This window comes from Thalassophryne amazonica, chromosome 22 (genome assembly GCF_902500255.1).
Source record: "Thalassophryne amazonica chromosome 22, fThaAma1.1, whole genome shotgun sequence".
In the NCBI taxonomy this organism is placed as follows: domain Eukaryota; kingdom Metazoa; phylum Chordata; class Actinopteri; order Batrachoidiformes; family Batrachoididae; genus Thalassophryne; species Thalassophryne amazonica.
The window spans coordinates 20322926-20346857 of NC_047124.1; the positions used below are offsets into that span (position 1 = coordinate 20322926).

Genomic DNA, 23932 nt, shown 5'->3' on the forward strand with positions numbered 1-23932 from the left:
TCCTACGATGTTTGAGTTTTTTTTACTTTAATTTACCAGGGACCAGCATTTTGTAAGATCTTACTAACAAAAGGGTCAGCTTTTACACATTTGCACCAAACCAGTTTCAGTCAGCAGATGTCTTAAAACAGACTTTGCAGCTGAAAATTTAACATTAATGTGGTGACGCGTCCTTAAAAACATTTTCTGTGACTGTCTCTTTAAATAGAAAGAAGCTGCTCACCACGCCCCCTGGTTAGAAAGGAGGCGGTGCTACTGTAATGACTCACCGCCATGGGTGTGTGGCAGAACAAAGGCTGGTTTTCAGTCCAGACATGGACTTCAGTGACCTACTGTATGTTAGACATATTTAAGAGTTTCTAAATAGAGAAATGGAAAACGGTGGGACTTTGATGATGCATAACAGATAAGTTCACCTTAAAAAAAAAAACTATTCATATTTATGCAATGCTAGTAGTCAAAATCCTCTACTCAGTATTAATTCTTTCTTTTGTGAAAAATGTGAATGTATCCTTTACTATTAAAACTGTAACAGCTAATTAAAATATTTTGCACAATATGACCTCTGTAGGTAAATACGATTACACATTTAGAGAGAAGAAATTTCATTTCAAGCCTCCATTTAAAAAAAAAAACAACAACAACAACAAAAAAAGCCATTTACAGATGTTTGATTTGGACGTACTACCGCTCTTAAAAACAGCTGGCAGCAGTATTATGAAGATCAGCACAGTCAGGAAAAAGTCAAACATCTTTCGGCTTTTACAAACGCAGAGCAAATTAAAACATTTATAGTCTGTTGACGTATGGAATTTTTCCTCATAAAGTGCAGGGAGAAAACGGGGTTGTTTTTTCGGGGGGTGTCTGCGCTAAAAATTAAATTATTGTTTGAACAGTTGTGCTTCCATTTCCAAAACATTCCGAGCCATTGAAATCAGTGCACAAAAAAGGCATTTTTGAAAGAAAGAAAAAAAAAAAAAAAAACGTTTTCCACATACGCACACAAACACTAAAGCGGACGCTGAACACAGCACACACGGCAAGTCTGACTAAAAAAAAATCAGAGCCAGAAATGACAGCAGCAATGTAAACTAACAGAAAGGCTCCGTGTCCGATCAGACATTTTCACAGCTAATACACACACACACACAAAAAAAAACTAAACTTACTGACCAATTGTGTATCACAACGTGACACCAGGAGGCGCACTTCCTTCAGCTCATGTGTTTGTGGATTTGTTTCTCATCAGCTCCTCCTGGTGTTTTACTGGTTGTACTTGCGGTCAGGCTGCAGTCACACAGACCGTCGATCAAGAAGAAACACAAAAATTCAATTTAAGACCTTAATTCTCACTTACACACACACACACGGACATGCAAACCCATAAACAACAACATCAGAAAACCAGTCTGTTGGTCAGTTGCTCAGTCAGAAGAGGAGAACCAGCCTCCTCAACACATCTCTGCTGATTGCTTATATAAAAAAAAAATGAATTAAAATCTCACTTCTCCCCCATGTAGCAGGATTTTAAAGTCATCTAACTGCTACAAAAATGTCACCTTTGTCATAATGCATGTGCCACCACAATGGCTGAAAGACACTCTGCCAATCTGAGCTCAGGAAGCTGCAGCACGTCACAACAAGAGGAGAAGGAGGACTGTGGTGTTTGAATCAAACCCAGGAGGCTTTTGTCCCAGACTTTAGCCAGAGCCCGAGGATCTGCCTATGGATGCAGGCCGTCTAAAGCTCTGTGGTGGCCGGGGGTTTGGTGGTGGTCATCATCTTCATGTACTGGGTGAAGATGGCCTCGAAAGCCTCATCTCTGTGGATCATGGCTCCAAACACCAACGGCTACGGGAGACACGGAAAATCAAGACTGTAAATCCACGATAAAATTGGCTCAAACATCTTACTTGCTTTCTTTTTCTGCCACTGCTAAGTTCATACAAAATCAATTCTGCTGGTTTATAGTTCAGAATATAATGTCTGTGAAACAATCAAAGAAAACTGCCTATTTTTCCCGATTTTGTTCATTTCTCAGTGGAAGCGCACTCTCTCTCTCTCACAGACCACATTCACTATGTACCGAGTTTCAGAATATTACCTCTGTGAAACAATTAGAAATTGTTTATTTTTCCGATTTAGTACATTCCTATGCCCAGACTGTCTACTGATGAGCACAGGTGTGATTAATCCGTAACATTCTGTACCTTCTGAGTGGACGGTGTGGCTATGGAGATGCCCATCCCACTTCCTGGTAGGACTGACAGCACTTTGTACTGTGAGGGTTTAAGGAAACCAGGAGAGTCATTATTGGTTTGAACTGCACATGAATCAAACAGCAACACAACCAGAACTTTGAACAACAAACTTTGTCAACTTTACCTAAATCAATGTAAAGTTTTCAACAATGAATGCAAATTCCCTTTTTACACATTTCATGTTACAGCCTTATTCCAAAATGGAGTAAATTAATCCTCTCCCTCCCAACTCTTCTGTGCTTTGCTGCACAGTCAAACTGTCTGATAAGACCGATGATTAAGTTGTGTGCACATATCATTCATCAGAGCCTACTGTGGACAAACTGTATCTGCATGAATTACTGACCATTTCCCATTTAAGTCTTGCTACTGTCAAGACATGAAGTTTGTAATATGTGTAAAAAAAAAAAAAAGATTATAATTTTGCCTGGGCTGAAGAGGATTAATTTTTCCTCTATTCACAACACCCTATAATAACATGAAACATTTTTTTTTGGGCAAATTTATTAAAAATAATGAACTAATAAATCACTTGTACATAAGTATTCACATCCTTTGCTCAGTACTTTGTTGATGCACCTCTGGCAGCAATTACAGCCTCAAGTCTTCTTGAATATGATGCCACAACCTTGGTGCACCTATCTTTGGGTAGTTTTGCCCATTCTTCTTTGCAGAACCTCTCAAGCTCCATCAGGTTGGCTGGGGAGCGTCGGTGCACAGCCATTTTCAGATCTCTCCAGAGATGTACAATAAGATTCAGGTCTGGGCTCTGGCTAGGCCACTCAAGGACATTCACAGAGTCGTCCTGAAGCCACTCCTTTGATATCTTGGCTGTGTGCTTAGAGTCATTGTCCTGCTGACAGATGAACCATCGCCCCAGTCTGAGGTCAAATGAGCTCTGAAGCAGGTTTTCATCCAGGATGTCTCTGTACATTGCTGCATTCATCTTTCCCTCAATCCTGACTAGTCTCCCAGTTCCTGCCACTGAAAAACATCCCCACAGCATGATGCTGCCACCACGCTTCACTGTAGGGATGGTGCCTGGTTTCCTCTAAACATGACACCTGGCATTAATGCCAAAGAGTTTAATCTTTGTCTCATCAGACCAGAGAATTTTGTTTGTCATAGTCTGAGAGTCCTTCAGTTGCCTTCTGGCAAACTCCAGGTGGGCTGCCATGTGCCTTTTACTAAGGAGTGGCTTCCGTCTGGTCACTCTACCATACAGGCCTGATTGGTGGATTGCTGCAGAGATGGTTGTCCTTCTGGAAGGTTCTCGTCTCTCCACAGAGGAATGCTGGAGTTCTGACAGAGTGACCATCGGGTTCTTGGTCACCTCCCTGACTAAGGCCCGTCTCCCCCGTTTGCTCAGTTTAGAAGGGTGGCCAGATCTAATTGGTGATCTAAATCTAAAGTTCTGATCCTGGTGGATCAGAACTTCTTCCATTTCCTGACAATGGAGGCCACTGTGCTCATTGGGACCTTCAAAGCAGCAGAAATGTTTCTGTACCCTTCACCAGATTTGTGCCGCAAGACATCCTGTCTCTGAGGTCTACAGACAATTCCTTTGACTTCATGCTTGGTTTGTGCTCTGACATGCACTGTCAACTGTGGGACCTTATATGTCGACAGGTGTGTGTCTTTCCAAATCATGTCCAATCAACTGAATTTACCCCAGGTGGACTCCAGTAAAGCTGTAGAAATATCTCAAGGATGATCAGTGGAAACGGGATGCACCTGAGCTCAATTTTTTGAATTTCATGACAGACTGAAGACTTATGTACATGTGATTTCTTTTCTTTTTTAATAAATTAGCAAAAATCTAAAAAAAACTTTCACATCATCATTATGGGGTATTGTGTGTAGAATTTTGAGGAAAAAATTTTAGTATATGGCATGAAATGTGGAAAAAGTGCAGCGAAGTGAAAATTTTCTGGGTGCACTAAAACATAACAGATTTAATTCCTGTAACAGATGTTCATTCGCTTAGAAGATTTACCTTTTGGATGTCAGTGATGTCCACCAGCTTGATAACTTTATTCTTCTTGGAGGAGCTGGATCTGGAGCTGGAGCTCTCGAAGCACAGGTAACTGACAAAGATCACGGAAAAGATGAAGCGGACGACAAAGATTTTATGGTCCAACATTCTCACTTTTGGGCTTAATGGTGACAAACAGAAATAGATATTCCGCAGAGGCTTTGACAATTAAATTTCTACCCTAATCCATTTGGCCTAAATAACTTCAGTTTTGTCTCCTCTACCTTTAACAGTAAGGTTCCTCACTACTGCAGGTTTAATGATAAAATGTCTCCTGGGAGAAGACGTCCCACTTACTTCTCTGTAACATAGAGAACTCCATTCCTGATATAATCCGTGGGCATCTTCCTGTCTCTGTTTATGAGGCAGCACCGCCAGCCATTCTCGCACACTGACAACACACAGGAAAGCGTTTGGACTCGAAACATTCTCAGCTCCTAATTTCATCTTGCAGTCAAACGAGTTTTCCCCAGAGAGGTGATGCATAATTCATGTCTCATTCATCCCAAAGGAAGTGTGAGCTACTATTCTGCACACGTTTAAAAATAACCAATGTTTTGCTGTGCTGCAGTGCCTCCTCTCACCCAGTAGGGGGCGCTCCGACTCCGGCAGGTTGAAGATCTCGTGAAACACTCCCTTCTTGGTGCTGTGGGAGCGACCCGCCTCCTCGTCCCTGCTCACCCCGCATGGGATGGTTGCGAGGCTGCTCCGAGAAACGACTGGCTGAATCTGGGAGTGAGCACAACGGGCAGGAAAGGAGGAGGGATGAGGAGGAGGAAAAGCAGGATGACGTCAAGATGGAAAGGAAAAAGAAACCAACATGAAGGAGATATAAAGGGGCGGGGGTGGCAGAGAGAAACCTTCAACAGGAGCAGTGACATTCTGTAATTTAAACCTCCTGAACCCAGGTCCCAAACTTCCAGTACGCCGCCGTGTGATTGGCTGCAGCAGGCTCAGGTGTGACGTGCAAAGCAGAGTGAGGCTGTCAGTCACTCAGACAACAGTTACAACAAACAAAACCCCAAATATCTGTTAGTATGTGAAAGTGAAGATTTAAAAAAAAAAAATGTATATAAATAAATGTACACACGAACACTGGACTCGTTACTAGTCAAGCTTTTCGTAAGAAACATTGCCTTTAGGTTTGTTAGTGGCACTGAGGTGGCACCGCACCGCTCTGGACATGTTTTAATGTTGATGCACTCTTCTTCCTCCCTCTTTCTCTCCAGCCATGCTAACAGTTTGTGATTGTCATGGCAACTGCCATTTTTGTTTTTGGCACTGCAAGGTGTATTCGAAGACCACGCAGTTACAGAATTAAAAACTGAAGTTTGTTGGAATTAAGTGGAAGCAAAGAGCCTCAGAAAATAAGTGAAAAAATAATAATAATAATCCTACATGTTTGGTATGATTCATGCAAATGATCTCTTTGGGACTCAATAGCAGCGTTTCATTACAGCTTTACACAAAATGAGTGATTCTTGCTTGTTGAATTGGCACGTTTTATGTTTGATGACCTTCCTGATGAAACTGCAGAAGTACGAGGATGAATGGGGCACAGGCGGCCTCAAACTAGGGAAAATCTTGTTCCTAACCACTGACGCCACTGTTCGCTCACTATTCAGAAACCTCGGCTAAAATTATTTTTTTCAAAACTAAATCAATTTGTCCGTGGTTGAACATTTATTCCACCATGTAACGGCCAAATCAGACCAAAACAACAAAATGATAACCATGCATCTGGTCGTGCTGTGCTAAAATAGAAATAAAGCTACACAAAACCTATTTGGAGACTCATTTGCATGAATAATGGACTGAAGTAACTTCCAGCTGCAGGTTAGAGAAAGCTAGTCTGTAAAATTTTACTTTAAATTCTGATGAAAATGAGTGGAGAGAGAGAGAGGAAAAAAAAAAAAAAAACTTGGCTGATATTACAGCAGTACATGATGTAAAGTCATCTGCCTTGTCAGCGCCCAGAGTATTTATTTCTCTGTGTGGCTTCCTGCCTAGTTTTTACTGAAACCAATTTCAAAATAACATTGTCTTGGATGTGACTGTGTTCCATGTTCCTGTAGTTGCACAGCTACAGTGCAACTCTTCAAAAGCACATTTTGCACATTGGGTAGCTTTCACCCTCTAACCTACGATCATCCATTTTAAATATTCTGCTTGGATAACAGGGGTGGTGGCCAAGCAGGGGTGGTGGCCAAGTGGTTAATGCGCTTGGTTTCAGTTCAGAAGGTTCTGGGTTCAAATCCCACCCCTGCCACATTTCTCTATGTAATGTGGAGTTGCGTCAGGAAGGGCATCCGGCGTAAAACCTGTGCCAAATCAACATGCAGATCCACCTTGGATTTGCTGTGGCGACCCCGAGTGCAAACAAGGGAGCAGCCGAAGGGACTTACTAGATAACAGAGATATTCCTGCACTCCTGCAGCCATGACTCACAGGTTTTAGCTGCATGACCTCAAGTTTGTTTACTGCACTCATACCTTAAGATAGGAAAGATTGTGAAACCAAATACCAGCTTGTGTCCAATTCTTACGCTGTAGGACTACTTTTAACATACAGCACACAGGGGGAAAACAGGGGGGACTTAATGAGCTTCTATTCTATGTGCTTTTCAGCTATTCAGTAAACGCGCTGCTGCGTCACAGAGCATCTAAGGCAATGGATCAAAAGGTTCAACTGACTGGGTTCTGTTATGAACAGAAAGACCTGTGCTGTCGACAATGACGACATTTTGATCCATTCTGTTCACAAACACAGCCAGTTCCAAGGTATGTCACACACCACGTACACACACGCACACTTTCAGGTCAGCTGGCGGCACACCCAAGCATGGTAGAGGAACCAAAAGGGAGACACACCAGAGTCCCTACCTTCTCAGTGCCAGAGAGCTGAGAGAGAGAAACAGAGCAAACCTGTGACTGATGCCACAGCAGAGCCAACCGCTCACACAAACCTACACACGCGCTCCTACACTCCTTTTATAGGTTTCAAGGAGGAAAAGTGATGATGCACTTTATTTTTTAGGGACACTGCCTGCAGCGTGTGATCCATTTGCATCATTAGAAACGAGCTGCAGTGGTGACTATTCATCATACGTAATCTTTGTGTGCACGTGTAGATCATTTTGAAAGAAAGATGAGCGTAAACTGGCAGCTATTCAACAGCCTGATCAAAAGCTTTACGCCTCATTTCCACATACCTCTGCGTACGTATATATTTGACAAACGTTTCCCCGTTCACTTCTAGGAAAGCCTCCATGATGTCTGACATATGTGTGAAGGTCCTCCTCCTGTTTGTGCAGGGTCTTTTTTAAGTACCTTGAAAATTTGAACTTTTCCAATAGATGTTGCAAAGGCTACATGCACTGTGTGCCAGTAAGCTATGCTACCCCCCCGATCCAAGCTAAATTAAACTAATATGGCTTAGTTGAACATATCAGGCATTGAAGATATTATACAAATAGTATGTGGAAACGAGGCGTCAAGACGACTGAATCAGTCAAAAACCAGTTAGTATGTAGTTGGGGACAAAGACAGGGATAGAGTACTGTGAATGCAGTGTGTGGCTCTGCCCCTCACCCGCCGTGACACAGTGGCATTGGTCCTCTCTTTGAGCTGAGGGTCGGTGGGAAGGCTGTTCCATACGATGTAAGGCGTGTCGTACTTGTCCCGTAGCTTCGGACAGCTTTTGAACAGGAAATCTATGATGAAGAACTTAATACCTGCATACAAACCTGGAGAGGCAGATGGAAAAAAAAAAAAAGACAGAGTAAAGGCAAGAATCAGGATATTAAAAAAGGTGCAAATTTATTAAACTCAAGTCTGTCCTTGCTAAATCAAAACCATATCCTTCATAGTCCTGCAATTCAGTTCATTTATCTGACACCAAATCATAAGATAATTCACATCAAAAACACTATACAGGAGTAAGGTCTAGACCTAATGCATTCTCAGAGCAGGCACGGTGGCAACAGTGGCACGGAAAAACTACCCAATCTGGCTTTTATTCTTTTACGGGAAAAAAACCTCAAGCTTACCAGACTCACTGGAGTGGCCATCTGCTCAAGACAAACTCATGACAGAACACAAGGCACAAGATTCTCGCCGCCCTCATCCCAAGAGTTTCACACAATATCCTTATATTACATTTTTTTTGTTGAGAAATATTAATTATAAATCTGACTAACAAGACACTGGCCCCGCTCCTGGACAGCGCCAGTTTTAAAGGGTTAATGTTGCTCATCCCAACATTTTAATAACAGTCTGTTTTTAAACACTTCTTATTCACAAGGACCCAAAACTAATATAGTGCAGCAGATAACAGAATATTTACAGAGTAATAGTTCAAATCTGGAAAGAAGCACCAAAGTTGGCACAAATACTCCTTAGACATTACTCTTTTGAAAAAACTAAGTAGCCGGCCAGGTAGGGGTCAAATGAAGAATTACACAGGGGTCAAAATTGAAAAGTGTTTTAATCATATTGAAAGCTATACCACATTATTTGTCTGATCACAACGACACCAAAAAGGTATAGTTTGGACTATCTATGTCTGAATGTTATGGAGTTATGGGGTAAAAACAGCAAGAATGGTAAGAAAGGTCAGCATTAGTTTGTACAGGGGTCAGATGTTAAAGTTGCTCTAAATATTGTAAAATGTGATGCAAATTATTGGTTGAGTTAATAGGGTTTTAAAAAGGAATAGTCTGCACTATGGGGCATGCTTAGTTATGTTACAGGGTAACATATGTCACATGTCATAGAATCCAATGGACGTCGACATTGCTCTACCATTACCTTGCAGACCAAGCATTCAACACAGTCAAAACCATTTCATTTATTAATCCTATTAGTTCAACCAATAATTTGCACCACTTTTTACCAAGATTGGAGCAACTTTAACTTATAACCCCTGTACAAACTGAAATTGACCTTTGTCACCATTCTTGTTGTTTTTACCCCATAACTCCAGAACATTCAGTCATAGATAGTCCAAACTATACCTTTTTGGTATCGTTGTGATCAGACAAATAATGTGGTATAGCTTTCAATATGATTGGAGCATTTTTAAATTCTGACCTCTACCTGGCTGCCTACTGAAAATTCAAGTGGCTACTCAGTTTTTCAAAAGAGTAATGTCTAAGGAGTATTTGTGCCAACTTTGGTGCTTCTTTCCAGAAATGAACAATTGTTACAGTTTTCTGCTCCACTATAACAATGATTGTGTGCACTGGACTGAATAACGTGGTCAAGAGCCACATGTAGTGTGTATAATAAGTCAGTTTGTCTATGTTTCTCACCCATCATGAAGCCCATTAGTTTGTATGGTAGGACACAGGAGCTTATAAACGCCACCCACAGGCAGATGTACAGCTTCCGTGTGCTCTCCGGCTGCACCCACATAAACAAACTAACAAACAACACACACATGCCACATTTCAGTCCAAGTTAAAATAAATCTTTTTCCTACATCCTTATATGAACTCACTTCTTTATCTTCTCCAAAACATCTGCCATCTTCCCAAAAAGGTTCTGAAAACAGAGTTCAAGAGTTGCATGAAAAGCGTTTCATTTTGTGTACACTGACTGGTAACACGAGGCATCTGTGTCGTACCTACCTGTGCTTTTTGTGCAACGTCGAGTACAAGCTGAAATTTCTCAGATACAGTCAAGTCTTCCTTTGGAGGCTCCTGGATGAGACACAAAAACATAAATCAGATCAAACTGTCTTCACAAAGTAATCAAGTTAGGTTGGACGTTCTGTAAGAACGGGCCACTGGTTTGTTAATTTGGCACAGCTGGTGAGACCAGTCTTACCATGGGCTCAGAGACCTCAGGCACAATGCTCCACTGGATCCTCCAACCTCTAGAAAGTGACAGATGGCTGTGAATACTTCAAATTATACACACAAGCAATCTTTGATTGTATGCCATTCAACTGCCCTCCAATAATCTACAACTGCAACAGTTAAGGGGGGGTTTAAGATTAATTTGTACATTACACAAATATGCACAATTCTGGCAACTGTAGTTTTGACGATACTGCTCTTAACAGGTTCAAACAAGTATGCGATACATGCGTTAAGATGTGGACGAGTGCTTTACCTGGCGATGAGGTAATTTAAAGACAAGCGGAGGATAGCTAGGAAGAGGAACATCGGAATGGCCCAGCCATGCCACGCAGCATTCATGTAGATCTGGAGCCGGTGGGAACACAGCACAACTTGAGAACTCTTCAACGTTGCTCTGCTGATATTGTTTTGTAACAAACCAATAAAAAGCACAGCAGCAGCATTCTTCAACAAAATGGTTTTCCACGTCATTATGCAGAAATTGGAGTTTGAGACCAAACTGATTCATTATTTTAGTGATGAAATTAGAAGATTGGGGCCAAATGCTATTCCTGCAGAATATCATCATGTGTGCACTTGGCGAATTAATCAAATCAATTTCATTTATATAGCGCCAAATCACAACAAACAGTTGCCCCAAGGCAGGCCACCCACCCCACCAATGCTAATGGTTAGCAGTATCCATAGAAACCATGGCTGTACCACACAAAACCTTGGATGATGCTAACCTCAGATGACACCGATGGCAGTGACTGCTGTTGGTGTCAACTACAGTCAGCAGGACTTCACTTGCCCGTCGTCATTGCTATTCATTTATTCATTCATTTTCCATACCCGTGTACTCCAATCAAAGTTCACGGTTCATTAACAGCCTGTTGATACTTAAATCTCTGTCACCGTGTTTTTGCTGGAAACCTGGAAAACGTTCCCGACTGCAACAAGACTTACATTTGGAAATCAAAAGAGATGCAGGTCAATAATTTATGACTAATAAGATAATATGACATATTTAACAAGAAAAAACCCCCCATAGTTTCAAAGATAGTCATACATCCTCATTTTTGGACCTTCATCTTTGACTTCAAGAGCATCAAGTGATGTTTGAAGTGTCAAAACCCTCCCATTATTATCCACCTATGCAGTCAACCAATTAAATAATAACTCCTATAAAGTCAATAAGAACTATAATGTCATTTTCTAACCTCATGATGAGGTCACCTTGACCTCTGGCCTGTGAGACCACTCTGGCTTCATTTACTGCTAAGTGTGTAAGCAAAGAGATCATTACCTTATGATACAGGCCATAGGCCAAAGGTCAACCACACCAAGTTATGTGATGAGCGATTGAGTGGTTATGGAGATATAAAGCTATATGTTTTGAGGGGAACCAAGGACACATACATATACAGATTGTATTGTTCTCACCAACAGTCACCAGGTGAGAAGTCACAATGTTTGAGTTTATGTTTAAGGAAAAACGTAACTGATTATGACACCAAAATACCATGTTAACGCTTTGAGTAGCACATTCTGATGTCATGGCTCGATTACTCATAATAACTAAAACCTGACAAGAATGAAGATGGAACAAGAACTGAGTGATCTTGGCCAAGCCACTGTATTCATTTATGGTGGCGTCAGCGTTATTTTGCCATTCATTATCTTTCCACCATCTAAAGTCTTGATCCTCAATAGGCCAACAGCAAAATGCACCAAGAAATATTAAAAAACATGAGCACTCACAATGAAGGCAATCGCCGAGGTGTAGACAGAGTGCCAATTAGATAAGGCAGAGAGGTTCCTTAAGAAGTTGGTGACAGGTCGGGCTCCTCTCTCTGAAAAAAGGAAAAAGGGATAAGTTTAGTGTGGACAAATACTGCATCAGCACAGTACCTGTAGCTTCTTTTTTTTTTTACTGGGACGAGAGATTTCAATGTTAAATTAAAACAAGTTACTTGTAAATGAAAGCAGCCAGTGTTTATTAAAAAGCCAGTGAAAGCTCACAGTATTGACAGAACCTGTATTCATCAAATGAGTCAATTCATATCTGTGATCCAGAGTCTATCAAAATACTGCTTTGTTGCTGCCCTATTGAGAACTTTCTCATACGGACAATCACATTTCAGTCCGTATCAATTAAGTGCAGTAGCCAAGTTTTCAAAGCCAAATCTCCTACATTTGGCCTCCGAGTACAAAGCAGACAACTGCTACAGATAATTTTGCCATGCAATTAAGTTACCAATGGTGCTGCAATAAATGGCATTCTGACAAAACTGATGTTCCAACATGCAGTCATGTCACGTGTGGCTGAGTACTCACTGAGTCGCCTCATGTTTTCTGTCAACCTGGGTGGAAGTAGAAAAATGAAAACTCAAGGTCAGAACACATGCTCACATGGACAAATCAGAACAGATTTCTACACTAAAATTTTCTCGCAGTAGACAGAGGCGGTGGTGACTGCTGACACTTTGTCCTTCATCAGCCTGCCATCATTCACTCGGCTTTTCAAATGGAAGGAAAAAAAAACCCCAACCTGAAACTACATCAGAAATGAGTTTCCACCTCCACCACATTTTTTTCTTTTCTGCAAAGGAATGGCTGTGTTGAACAAATTTAGGTAATATAGGCATCTCCTACAATACAAATACATCTAATGTGGTGGATGCAAACCTTTGATGTGTGCTGTATATTTGGGGAAATATGTATTTTGAAGGACTACAAGTATTACTTTAAACACTTCAATGTGTGTGAATGCAGAAAGCAGTGGTGTCAAACTTGCAGAATACAGAATGTTTCAAAGAGGGTAATGGGTTAAACTATGTCAAAAGAAAATGTTTTGAACAGCTGGAAAAAGTTTACACACTTTGCAGTCAATAAAGCGGAAATTTTTCAAATGAACCGTCTGAGGCCCACACATCACTGCCATGTTTGAAAGGCATTTTTTTTCTTTTCTGTTTTTTAAATACAGCAACAAAATTACAGCGCATCATAGCCAAAGTGCAAAAACGGCAATCATGAGGTTTGTAAATTTCAGACAGCACCTGAAGTAACCATGTTCGCGCAATGCTTCCATCAGGAAAACAACCAATTATAAACCCTGAGTTTAAAAATTAAGAGTTTGATCAATTCAGATTTGGTTAAAATCCAAAATTTTACTGTGAGCCCTTGAATGAGCCAAGCCAAAGTATAATGTTGCAAAACTTCAGCAAATCTTCAACTGAACTGCAGAAATGTACAGTATGTGTGTAGTGTGTGGAGTCCCCCCAAATACTGGTAAATCTTCTTGGATAAAAAAAAAAAGAAAAAAAAAAGAAAAAAGTGTGTGTATGGAGTTCCCACCCTGACAATTTTTTTTGTCCAACTTTTGCAAATTGCAAAATTCAACTTTTACTTATTCTTTTGTGATTCATGACATAACCTTCACACAATGACAAAAACATTTTGCATTCAATCTACTTCTAGCCATGATTGTTTGGTTTTCAGACAGATTCAGAACATGCAGAGGCATAAAAAAAAAGCCCACAATGAGTAAAAAATGTGAACGGAAATGAAACAAAATACCCAGAAACTGCCTGGGGCTCAGAGGGGTAAGGAAATAAAATGCACTACGGCACAAGTATATCTCATCTGCCATCTGATTTCACATATTCTACAGAACACCAGATCAATAATATGTGGACCACGACGATGCTTTTCACCCACCTTTTAGCACTTAGCGGTTCCTCAGCCTCAACTGTGCTTTCCTCTGGTTGGAAGCGGAAGTCTTCGATGTAAACCCCGAAGCGCTCGTACAGCCACTTCTGCAACCGTGAACTCCATATCTCCTTCTGCGGTTTGTCTGACGATACAGCAGGTGGAGGCGGAAAACACAATGGATAAGTACAAACAAACAACAACAAAAAAGTGTTATAACTTTGGCTGCTTGTACTTAATGACGCAAGGCTCCAATGTCATCTACGAGTATTAAATATAAAAATATAACATCTAAAAATTAAATATTAAATCGTATTAAATACCTGTCTAAGTACAGCAATTAGTAAAGGGTTTTTTTTTTGGATTGTTTTTTAACATACACACACACACACACAGCACACTAGTAACACCTGAGAGGAAAACACAGCTACAAATACAAGTCAAACTTATTAAAAATGAAAAGAAAAAATTCCAATTTTGAATTTCAGTCATAATTATGAGATGACAAAAAAGGCACACTAGTAATCTGTAACACATCAACACACGACTCCACACCAGACCTGCCGTGACCCTGAGCTGCCGAGTTAGCGTCGATAATATCAGAAAAAGAAACGCGCGAGAGCTGATGATGCTCTGCGTTAAATAGAATCATATTAAGCTACAGTTTAGACTTTAAAATCCAGTTTTATTATCCCCTTAGTTTTGTCACACTTCATCCCAAACACAGCAGCGTGTGCAGACTGACACTAGTTTAGTGCACAGGAACGTCTGGCCCAGATTAATGACGCACAATCCTAACCCATTTTCCAAAATTAGGCCACCCAAATAAACAAACATGCACATCTAAACTTCCTACGGGCTCTCTTCCACTCCATCACATTTTGTCACCTTCTGTGTACACACACACACACACACACACACACACACACATTTACTCTGCCACTTAAAGAGTCATTTCCCATTAGCCCCTCAGATTCCCACCACACCCCATTAAAACTGTCCCTCCTCTCTCCTTATATCCCACTCTCATCGGGGGGCCTCACCTGCTCCATTGTTTGAGGGTGACTGCTGTTTTCGAGGAGGCTGTGGTGGAGAGTCCTCAAGTCTGGAGGGACGGACAGAGGAAGACTTGTCAAGCATTAGTCTCACATCTCCAGAGTTAATGCTGCAACAGCAGCGTGTACGCATGCTTCTCAGGAAGCCTATGTGTTCACAGAGACCTGCTGTGCTGGGGGGGAAAAAAAAACAAAAAAACACAGAACATTTAAACAAATGACATACAGAGAATGAGGAGGACAAATTTAAAATAGGCTGCTTAATGACTCGGGGCCCTCACTTCCTCCCAGTGCAAAAAAAGAAAAAAAAAAAGAAAAAAAAGCAAGCGTCCCAGCGAACTTAAAGTATGAAATATACTTGCATCATCTGTGCACCTATGGAAGAACTGGAATAAAAATGATGGGTTGACAAGAACAGAGATGATGTGTTCATATCATCTGGCACCAGAAAATGTTTGCACCAAACACCATCAAAAGTCCAGTGTTAAGTCTAAAGCAGTGGACAGAATGTCCATCAACATTGCAAACAAGGAAGGGCGACTTCACAATCATCTTCAGAGCATAGCCTCACTTTGTGAAACAGGAAAGTGTGAGAAAGTACGATTCAGAAAGTTTTCATCCTGGTTTTATCCTTTCAAGAGCAGGTTTATAATGAAATTAATCCAGGTTCAGCTCTTGTTCAAATAAGGCAAGTGGTGGCCAAGTGGTTAATGCGCTTGGTTTCAGTTCAGAAGGTTCCGGGTTCAAATCCCACCCCTGCCACATTTCTCCATGTAATGCGGAGTTACGTCAGGAAGGGCATCCGGCGTAAAACTTGTGCCAATTCAACATGCAGATCCACCTTGGATTTGCTGTGGCGACCCCAAGTGCAAACAAGGGAGCAGCCGAAGGGACTTATTTACTATTGTTAAAAAAAAAAGAAAAAAAAAAGTGATGCAACCCCACTCAAAAATATTCAAAAAGCTGTGAAGATGACAGGAAAAACTCGACCTGACAAAGCTCTCTGCCTAACTGGATTAAAGCTATTGTGTGTAAATATATATTTACACTCTGAAAGAGTAGTTTTAATCCAGTGAGGCAGATAGCTCCATCAGACAATTTAACACCGTGAGACAGTTTTGAAGAAGGGAACAAATGTTATGTCCATCAAATATTAATTTTTTAACCTTTGAACCATTAATTATGGCCTATGCATAAAATGACATGACAGAAATATAAAATTTGCATCTTTTAAGTTGTGACTCTTACAGTAATTTACAAAACATAACTAAGTTATTCTGCTTCACATAGACCAATTGATGTCTGAGAAGTACTGAGTTGCTGTTGCCCATACCATTCTTAAAATAGGAATTGCTTTCTGGTTTGCAGCCGCCCGCTTTATTTGTTTGAGAAGTTCAGCCTGTCATTGCTGAAGGCTGCTGTCCCACAGACTGGCACAGAAGAAGATGGTGCAAAGACTGGAGCTGTGTCAGCTATATTTATGTGTTTAACTTCATAATAATTTTATTTATAGCTCCTTGCACTTTCTGTGACTGTCGTGTTGAAAGGTTCTGTCAACTAAACATCTGCTGAAAAAGATTTTAAGAAAGTTTTGTTAAGAGTGAACTTTTAAACGCAAGTATCGGCCTCAAATATCGGTATCTGCCTCCGAACCTTGGTTTTAAATCGATATCGGCCCATAAAAAAAAAAAATCCATATCAGCCGATCCCTACAAATTTCCCCATTTTTATGACAATTTCTTTATGGCACCAAAAATAAAAAGAAACATCAATATTTTCTTAATTCATTATTTATTCAGAATCGTCAGCTCATTTGACATTTTATGTACTAGTAATGGACACTTTAAATAAAAATAATCAAATAAAATATGGCCATTCAGTCACAAAATCCACAATTAGCACCAAATGTGTGACCGTACACATGAACACTAGCTGCTAATGTTAGCATTCTCTTATTTTACATTCAGCATAAACAGCGGTACACTCCACATCTTCCAGTTATTCTCGGAAACAGTGTACTTGACAATCTGACCAAATCTAGTGAAAATACAACCAATCACCAACATTTTTTAAGAGGTTATATCTGGGACATTGTAATGTTAAAATAAATAAATATAGATATCCAGTGCCACATATTAGCATATAATAAAAAAGACTCCCAGTGAAACCAGCATCATGCAACTTTGTCCAACAAGCACTTTGTAAGACTGCATAGTCATCTAGTCATTCAGGAAGAGGACAGAATTTGCTGTCCTGACTTTTTATCCAGTTTCTATAGCTGAGCTCAGACGAAATGAAGAAAACTCCCATTCAGGTCACTGCACAGACGATCCCCTGTAATTATGACCTATTAGCTGTGGTGAAGGTTCTCAGACCACATTTCTATGCTGGAGAATTTACCATTGATCTCACAGAGCTGTGTTACGGGGCAGCTCAGCTGGTGGTTTTCTTGATTCTGGCACACTTCCTGTGACACCGTGTGCCCTTGGCTACTGTAGAGCGGCGCGTGACTCGTTTCTCTTTTTTCCTTAGCTCCCCCAGTAACGCACACGCCTCCTTGTGGAATTCAACGCCTACTGAACTGCCACAGAAACCCTGACTGACACACACACACACACACACACACACACACACACACACACACACACACACCACCTGGCATGACCCTTAGAGAACTGTGGCTCCAACTCATCTTTCAATATTACTGCACATGCATTTAGCGCTTGGCTCTTTGGTTGCCTCCTGTCGCCCTCGTCATTCAATTTTGCCCGTTCTCAACTCCTCTTACCTCGACTTGAGCACCTCGTTCATCTTCTGCTCGAGGTCTAACCTCTTGCTTCGCTCCCTCTCCAGCTCCTGCCGCAGAGAGTCTACATTTGTCTCCTCTCGAAGCTTCCTCAGCTCCTCCTCTGGAAAACACAGACAATTTTCAGAACAATAATCTACATGACCGCCAACCCAACGCGACTGTGTGTGAGGACATTTCTATTGAGAGAAACCACAAGCAGCAATTTATTGACAGCATTAAAAGACTCATGGACTGACGCTTTTTGACAGAACTTCTGTTTGTTTTGTTTGTTTGTATCTGTCTGTTTGCAGAAGGGTGTGTGAAGGCATGAGGGGAGGAAGCATAAAATAAATGCAAACAATGGCCATGTCCACACTTACATAGGTGTTCTAGAAAATGTAGCTTCTAAGCGTTTTGGGGTTTTTTTGTCCACATGTAAAGTTTTTGCAAAACTCCTTCCAAGGTGAAACTTCTAACAAACTCAGTATCAGAGTTTACATGCAGACACAGAAAACTGAGTTTTTGTCATCTTCCAGGCTTCTGATCGGCCAACAAGGCAATACAGCTGGTGTTATATTGCAGTCTGTTTTGGCATGCTGTTGACAGCACTTTGCATTGGTTTGTGTTTACATGTGGATGGACATATTTTTTTAAAACAGTACTTGTGGACAACATTTATTTATTTATTTATTTTTTTTTTTAAGATGGCAGAAAATCATCATTGTTAGAAACACCCGTGTACATTCTGCCTTAGCCAAAAGCTCCTTCAACTGAAAGAAAAAACAGTCATAGTATTTTGTAAAGGATAGCGCATGGAGTTCCAGCAATAACAAAATACGACACATTAGCTGAAATAAATCCAAGTGCAATTCCTCAATCTGAGAAAGTGTCAACATAAAAAACAAAAACAGTTTCATAAAATAAAATATTGAGTGAGAGAATGGAAAAATCACTACAGCCCCACCCCACCAACTGTCCCCCCCCCCCCCCCCCCCCCCCCACACACACTCAGCCTTTTTCCACTTTCTCTCCCCTCCCACCCTTTCTCTACATCAGTCAACCTTTTGCATCAAGTGGTTTCAAATATCAGGACTTTCCAAGACTGAGCTGCAGCTTCAGCAGCGTTTCCTCTCGCACTATTGTCCACGAGTAAAAAGACACATGAATATTGGAGGAGGGAAGGCAAATACAGAAGCTCCAAAACACAAATAAATATCCCTGAGCAGTCATGTGCCAAAGTGACACACCAAACAACAACAACAAATAATATACTGCTATATAGCTTCACTTTTTTAAATTTTACACATGCAAATAATCAAAAGGAAGCCACCAAAACTTCTGCACATCACAGTTACACTAACGGCACCGTGGCACTGGCACACAGGCCTACTTGTTTGGCTCGTTTGCCCACTCTGCTGAAGGAGCTGGTGTATGGATTTTCTGTTAAGATTCAGCTCACTAAGACGGTTCATTTTAAATTATATTGTGATGACAGCACAGTGAAGTTCACAGATGTGCATTCATGTTTACTCGACTGTGATTACGAAATGGGGTTTTGCCCGAGTGCAGCTGCACAGAAAGAGGCCTTCTGTCATCGACTTATCCAGCAGCATTTGTAAGCTGTAATCAAATCGATGGAGAGCAGGAAGGTTTAGCCGATGCTGGTGGTCCGTTCCTCTGCTGCCACCCTCACTGGACTGTGATGAATAATTTGTTCACTAACAGAGCGAAGAGAGGGATTCTTCATCATTTCCCTATTGTCAGGGTATCTATGTTTACCTTCATCTCACTTCAGCCGGTTTAATCTTAACGTAGTCCGATGTACGTGGATCCAAAAATACAAACGTCCGGCAGTGATAAGAACAGAAGTGAGAAAATGCATCACACATCCCTTTGCAGAACTGCTCCACAGACAAGAGGATTCATATTACTGGAAACCAGCTCTCAGCTCCTCATCACTTACTCTCATATCTCACTCATGTCTTTTGTATCCTCCCATTAATACTAATGAAACATTCATTGCCAGCACCCCCTGCAGCTGAAAAATTGTAAAAGAGATCAAATACTTCATGCACGAAGCCCAGAAACTGGAGGAGCCTCATATTATGTTATAGTCTGGTGCATTTCTGCTTTAGCAACAGATTGGCCCATTTTAGCCTAAAGTCATTTCAGCAAAAGCACAAATGGAAAACAAGCAGACCTGCAGTATGACTTAATTGACTCTTCTTGCAGTGTTCCACCCTCACAACTTAATGCAGTTTGGATTTATGGTACAGTAAACTCGAAGACCGACTGTAACCATAAGACACTGGGTGGTGCAGACATTGTATTTTCCAGAGTATAAGTCGCAAAAAAAAAAAAAAAAAAAAAGGTCTTGCGACATATATGGCATGGTCTACATGTGTGACAACCTACTCCTGTATATAGAATGAGGTACTGTGATTTAACTGGTTTGTTGAGTATATATTCAGTCTAAATGTATCGTGAAGGAACTCCCTCTGTGTCCCTCACTCCCTTGTGTCTTCAGTCCCACAGGGACATTTATCCTCCCCAACAGAGATAATATGCAAACAAAAAGGGATGAATTTTCTCGCTTGAAGTGCATAATTTTATATTAAACATGGACTCACAGTAATATGCTATGTACGTCAGACATAGATAAAGTGAAACCACTTTCCTGCTCCACAGAGGCCCGCAACAGAAGATAGCATATTAATAATACTGTCAACATGCCCGCTGGGCTTCTAAAATTAGAACCCTGTCTGCTACAAATCTTCATCCTGGGTTATTATATCAAAGGGTCTCTTTGGCCATTCTGAAGCCTAGTAACAGACCACTTATGTGTAACACAGATGCACAATTAGATAAATGCCACAGCAGGAGACGTCACATTTAATAGTGCTGATCTTTTAACTGATGCAGGCTGCTCTTGAGACGCTGATCTTTAGCAAATGTAATTTTGAATAGGAGTGACACACATGACCTCATGCACTAATAGAGAACTTGGTAAAGACCATAAGATAGAGAAGGTCATTTTTCTTTAAATCACAACTAAGTTGCAGTCTGTGTGGACAGCACTCACCGCTGTGGAAGAACTGCTATTTTTACTTGAACAGTCTGACAGGACTTGACTTACCAGGGGTGATGTTGACTGCTATTCCAAACTTCATGGGAAAAGAAAAAAAAAAAAGTGTGATCTTGTCAAATAAAATGCTATGGTTGTACAGTACTATAAAAAAGGATGGCCGTTGAATATCAAGCTCCTTTGTAGGTCTAATTAGAAAAAGTACCAGCTACAGGCAGTTCCTGACAGTGATGCTACTTTATTTAGCAATGGTTGGCAACATTAACATTCAAGGGTGACTAATTTATTATCGTTTAATATATACTTGTGCTGGACTTGACCTAAATCCTCTCAGTCTAAATATCACCAACTTACTGAGGTTTAGTTTACTTTTGATCTTCTTGACAGCTTCGCCATAAAGCAGCTCAAAGTTGTCTAAGTCGCAGTCATCCATCATAGAGACAACCATCCTTCTCTGGAGCTCTACGGTCCTCGGCACACTAAAGCGGCTGATTAGCAGTGCTGGTTCCTTCTGTAAAGTGAGCCACAGCTATGCTAACTAGCCAGACTGCTGCAAAGAAACTGCGCCGGCCCGCCGATGCCAAACTTCCACTAACAGCATGAGACTGTTCTGACGGAACGCGACAATGAAAATGGCCTCTGGTGATTGAAACTGTTAATGAGGAGGAAGCGGGGGTTGTACCAGATCACCAAATGGCTAATCGGACCTGGAATCTAGGACTTTGGAGTATGGTGGAGCTGTGCACACATGATCTGATGGGTTTATACAAGCCATTACGTCCAAATTAAGTGTGAATCAGTTGGGTTTATCAAAGTATGCATGTTAATACAAGAGCACATGCTATCATGAACACTGAGTATCTCTCTTTTTATGCAATTAAGAGAACTATTTCTTTCCCCCAAAACAAAAATTACAGTGCGAGATTACAAACCTAACACGGAGACAATGGCTTCTTTCATTAAAAACAGGGTGAGGGTTCAGAAAGGGGGACAGAGAGCGAGCGAGAGAGAGAGAGAGAAAATCAGCTGCTTCACACTGGTCATTGTTCCTTCACGCACTCTCCAAAATATGGGCCGATTACAGCATAACGGAAAGTAAACCTTAGGGAACGCCAACTGATGTGCAGTTGTTAATACAATATTCAAGACACTGATGGACGTGCATTTATGAACAAAGGACAAACTGAGTTAAGATAACCAAGGCATGATAAATAAAGAATACGAGAAACTTATGACTAAATGCACTCAGGACTTGTCCACATGGCTACAAAACAATCTTTGCTTTCAAATGGTGTTCCATAAACATGCCAACATATCAAGATTTATTTGTGTCCACACTAAAATCGACAAAAAAACAAAAAAAAAGACCTGTAGTACATATGCCAGGATTGTAGGTGACGCTGTACATTGTGAGAGTGCGCGTTGTTGCCGTCATTCACTGGACTTTCTACAGCTGGAAAACAGAGACAGAAGCTACCAGCTAAAAATGAGTCAATTATTAAATGATTCATTTTGCACACTTCAGTTTGGATCTATCTTGCGTGCACACGTGTGTGCGGTCGGCATCAAATCAGCACAAAATTGGCAACTGGATAATTACCACCTTTCACTGGACTTTCTATGAATGGAAAACACAGCCATGAAAATACAGTGTTTTTTTAAAACCATTGCAGGGACAGCAAGAAAGTCACACAACTGTTGTCTGGTTCAGAAAACACACTTTTGTCCTAGAATGCCACACAGGAAAAAACTTTTGGATTTTACAAAGACCGGAGCACCACACGGAAAAAGTAAACATGATATTGAGCCCACATAAGGTTTAATGTACCTATTAATATATTAACACGTTTCATGCGAGGTGTTTTTGTTTGGTGCGGTCAGGCTCACGGCAGTTTAGAAAAAAAAAATGCACACGATAAATCCAAAGTGATGACACTGTACAGAAATGTGGGAAAAGGATTCATTTAATATCGTTTTGTCTGCAGTGATGACAGCTCGTTAGTTGATGCTGCAGGTTGTCGTCCTAACACAGATTACTCAGCGGCTTCAGCTTTCTGCAAAAAAAAAAAAAAAAAAAAAAAAAAAATGCATTTAACGATGAGTCGCTGTGGTTAGACAGGCGGTGCTGTGATGTAATCCTTTCAGAAACATGCCCAAAACACCATTTACAAGTGGATGAAATGCCAAAATGATATAAAACATATGCAGATACACCTAGATCTGTTCCCCTGAACTGTCTGAATCTTCGTTTTCTACTTCGTCTCGCTGCCCACATGGCCACCTGCTGCATTCTCACTCTCAGCCAGACCTAGAAAGTAATGACCTTACACAAACTTATCCAATTTCACGCAGCCAAAACCAAATTGCAACACGCCAGTTGACACACAGACAAAAAGTATCACGAGAGAAACAAATGTAGAACGAGGTAATTGTTGGCATTGACACGTAGCTATCAGACAAGAGCTCACAAAGTCTTTCAAGCAAAACATATGTGGTATAGCCAATAAATGGAACTGGGTAAAGTGCTCTACATTACATGCTTTATTACTACATGTAATTTACAGAAACTCAACGTTCCCCAAAGAATAAGGACATGATAATGGTGAGAAAACTTCCCAATAGCAAACCTGAATCAGATGGGCCAAAATGATTTACCAAAGCAATTTTGCCTTAAAAATCAACTTTCTACATTGAGCACAGATTCAAGACAATGACTGTAGAATTGGCAGATTGCTGATACTTTAATGTGTGAATCTGTAGTCATGTTCATTCTGGCTTTTCCTCCAAATGCACTTTTAAAGCATTTCAACAACACAATGAACCTTTTTAGCGTACAATGTAAAAATCAATTTATAACTTTTTCTTGTGTAAGGGAAAATATTTTTCTTTGCATTAGGCTTAACAGAGTTACTATGAAGAGTTCAGATGCAAAACCAAGTAAGTCCTTTTTTCCCCAAATGGAGAAAAATGCAGTTGAAACATGGAGATTTAAAGGAAACCCTAATGCAGACTTTCATCAATAACAAGAAAACAGTTTGTTCAAATTCTTTCATACGAGGTCTGTTAGAAAAGTATCCGACCTTATTTTTTTTCAAAAACCATATGGATTTGAATCACGTGTGATTACATCAGACATGCTTGAACCCTCATGG

At 40.7% G+C, this 23932-nt stretch overlaps 1 protein-coding gene across 2 annotated transcripts in view; it reads right to left on the reverse strand.

The window, feature by feature from the left end:
* Nucleotides 1–962: 962 nt before the first annotated feature.
* Nucleotides 963–23932, reverse strand: part of gramd4a (GRAM domain containing 4a) — a 55080-nt gene continuing 32110 nt past the window's right edge. Inside the window, exons 4-20 of one of the 2 annotated variants that reach the window (XM_034163604.1) lie at nt 17696–17816; nt 14896–14957; nt 13862–13997; nt 12479–12504; nt 11903–11994; nt 10413–10504; nt 10125–10173; nt 9926–9997; nt 9796–9839; nt 9608–9717; nt 7887–8041; nt 7179–7196; nt 4881–5025; nt 4594–4687; nt 4258–4348; nt 2211–2279; nt 963–1851 (exon numbers count right to left, since the gene is read on the reverse strand). In XM_034163604.1, the coding sequence (XP_034019495.1) occupies nt 1741–1851; nt 2211–2279; nt 4258–4348; nt 4594–4687; nt 4881–5025; nt 7179–7196; nt 7887–8041; nt 9608–9717; nt 9796–9839; nt 9926–9997; nt 10125–10173; nt 10413–10504; nt 11903–11994; nt 12479–12504; nt 13862–13997; nt 14896–14957; nt 17696–17816 (1487 nt within the window). In that variant the 3' untranslated portion in view covers nt 963–1740. The remainder of the gene's footprint in view (nt 1852–2210; nt 2280–4257; nt 4349–4593; nt 4688–4880; nt 5026–7178; nt 7197–7886; nt 8042–9607; nt 9718–9795; nt 9840–9925; nt 9998–10124; nt 10174–10412; nt 10505–11902; nt 11995–12478; nt 12505–13861; nt 13998–14895; nt 14958–17695; nt 17817–23932) is intronic. The other variant, XM_034163605.1, reaches the window with a different exon arrangement.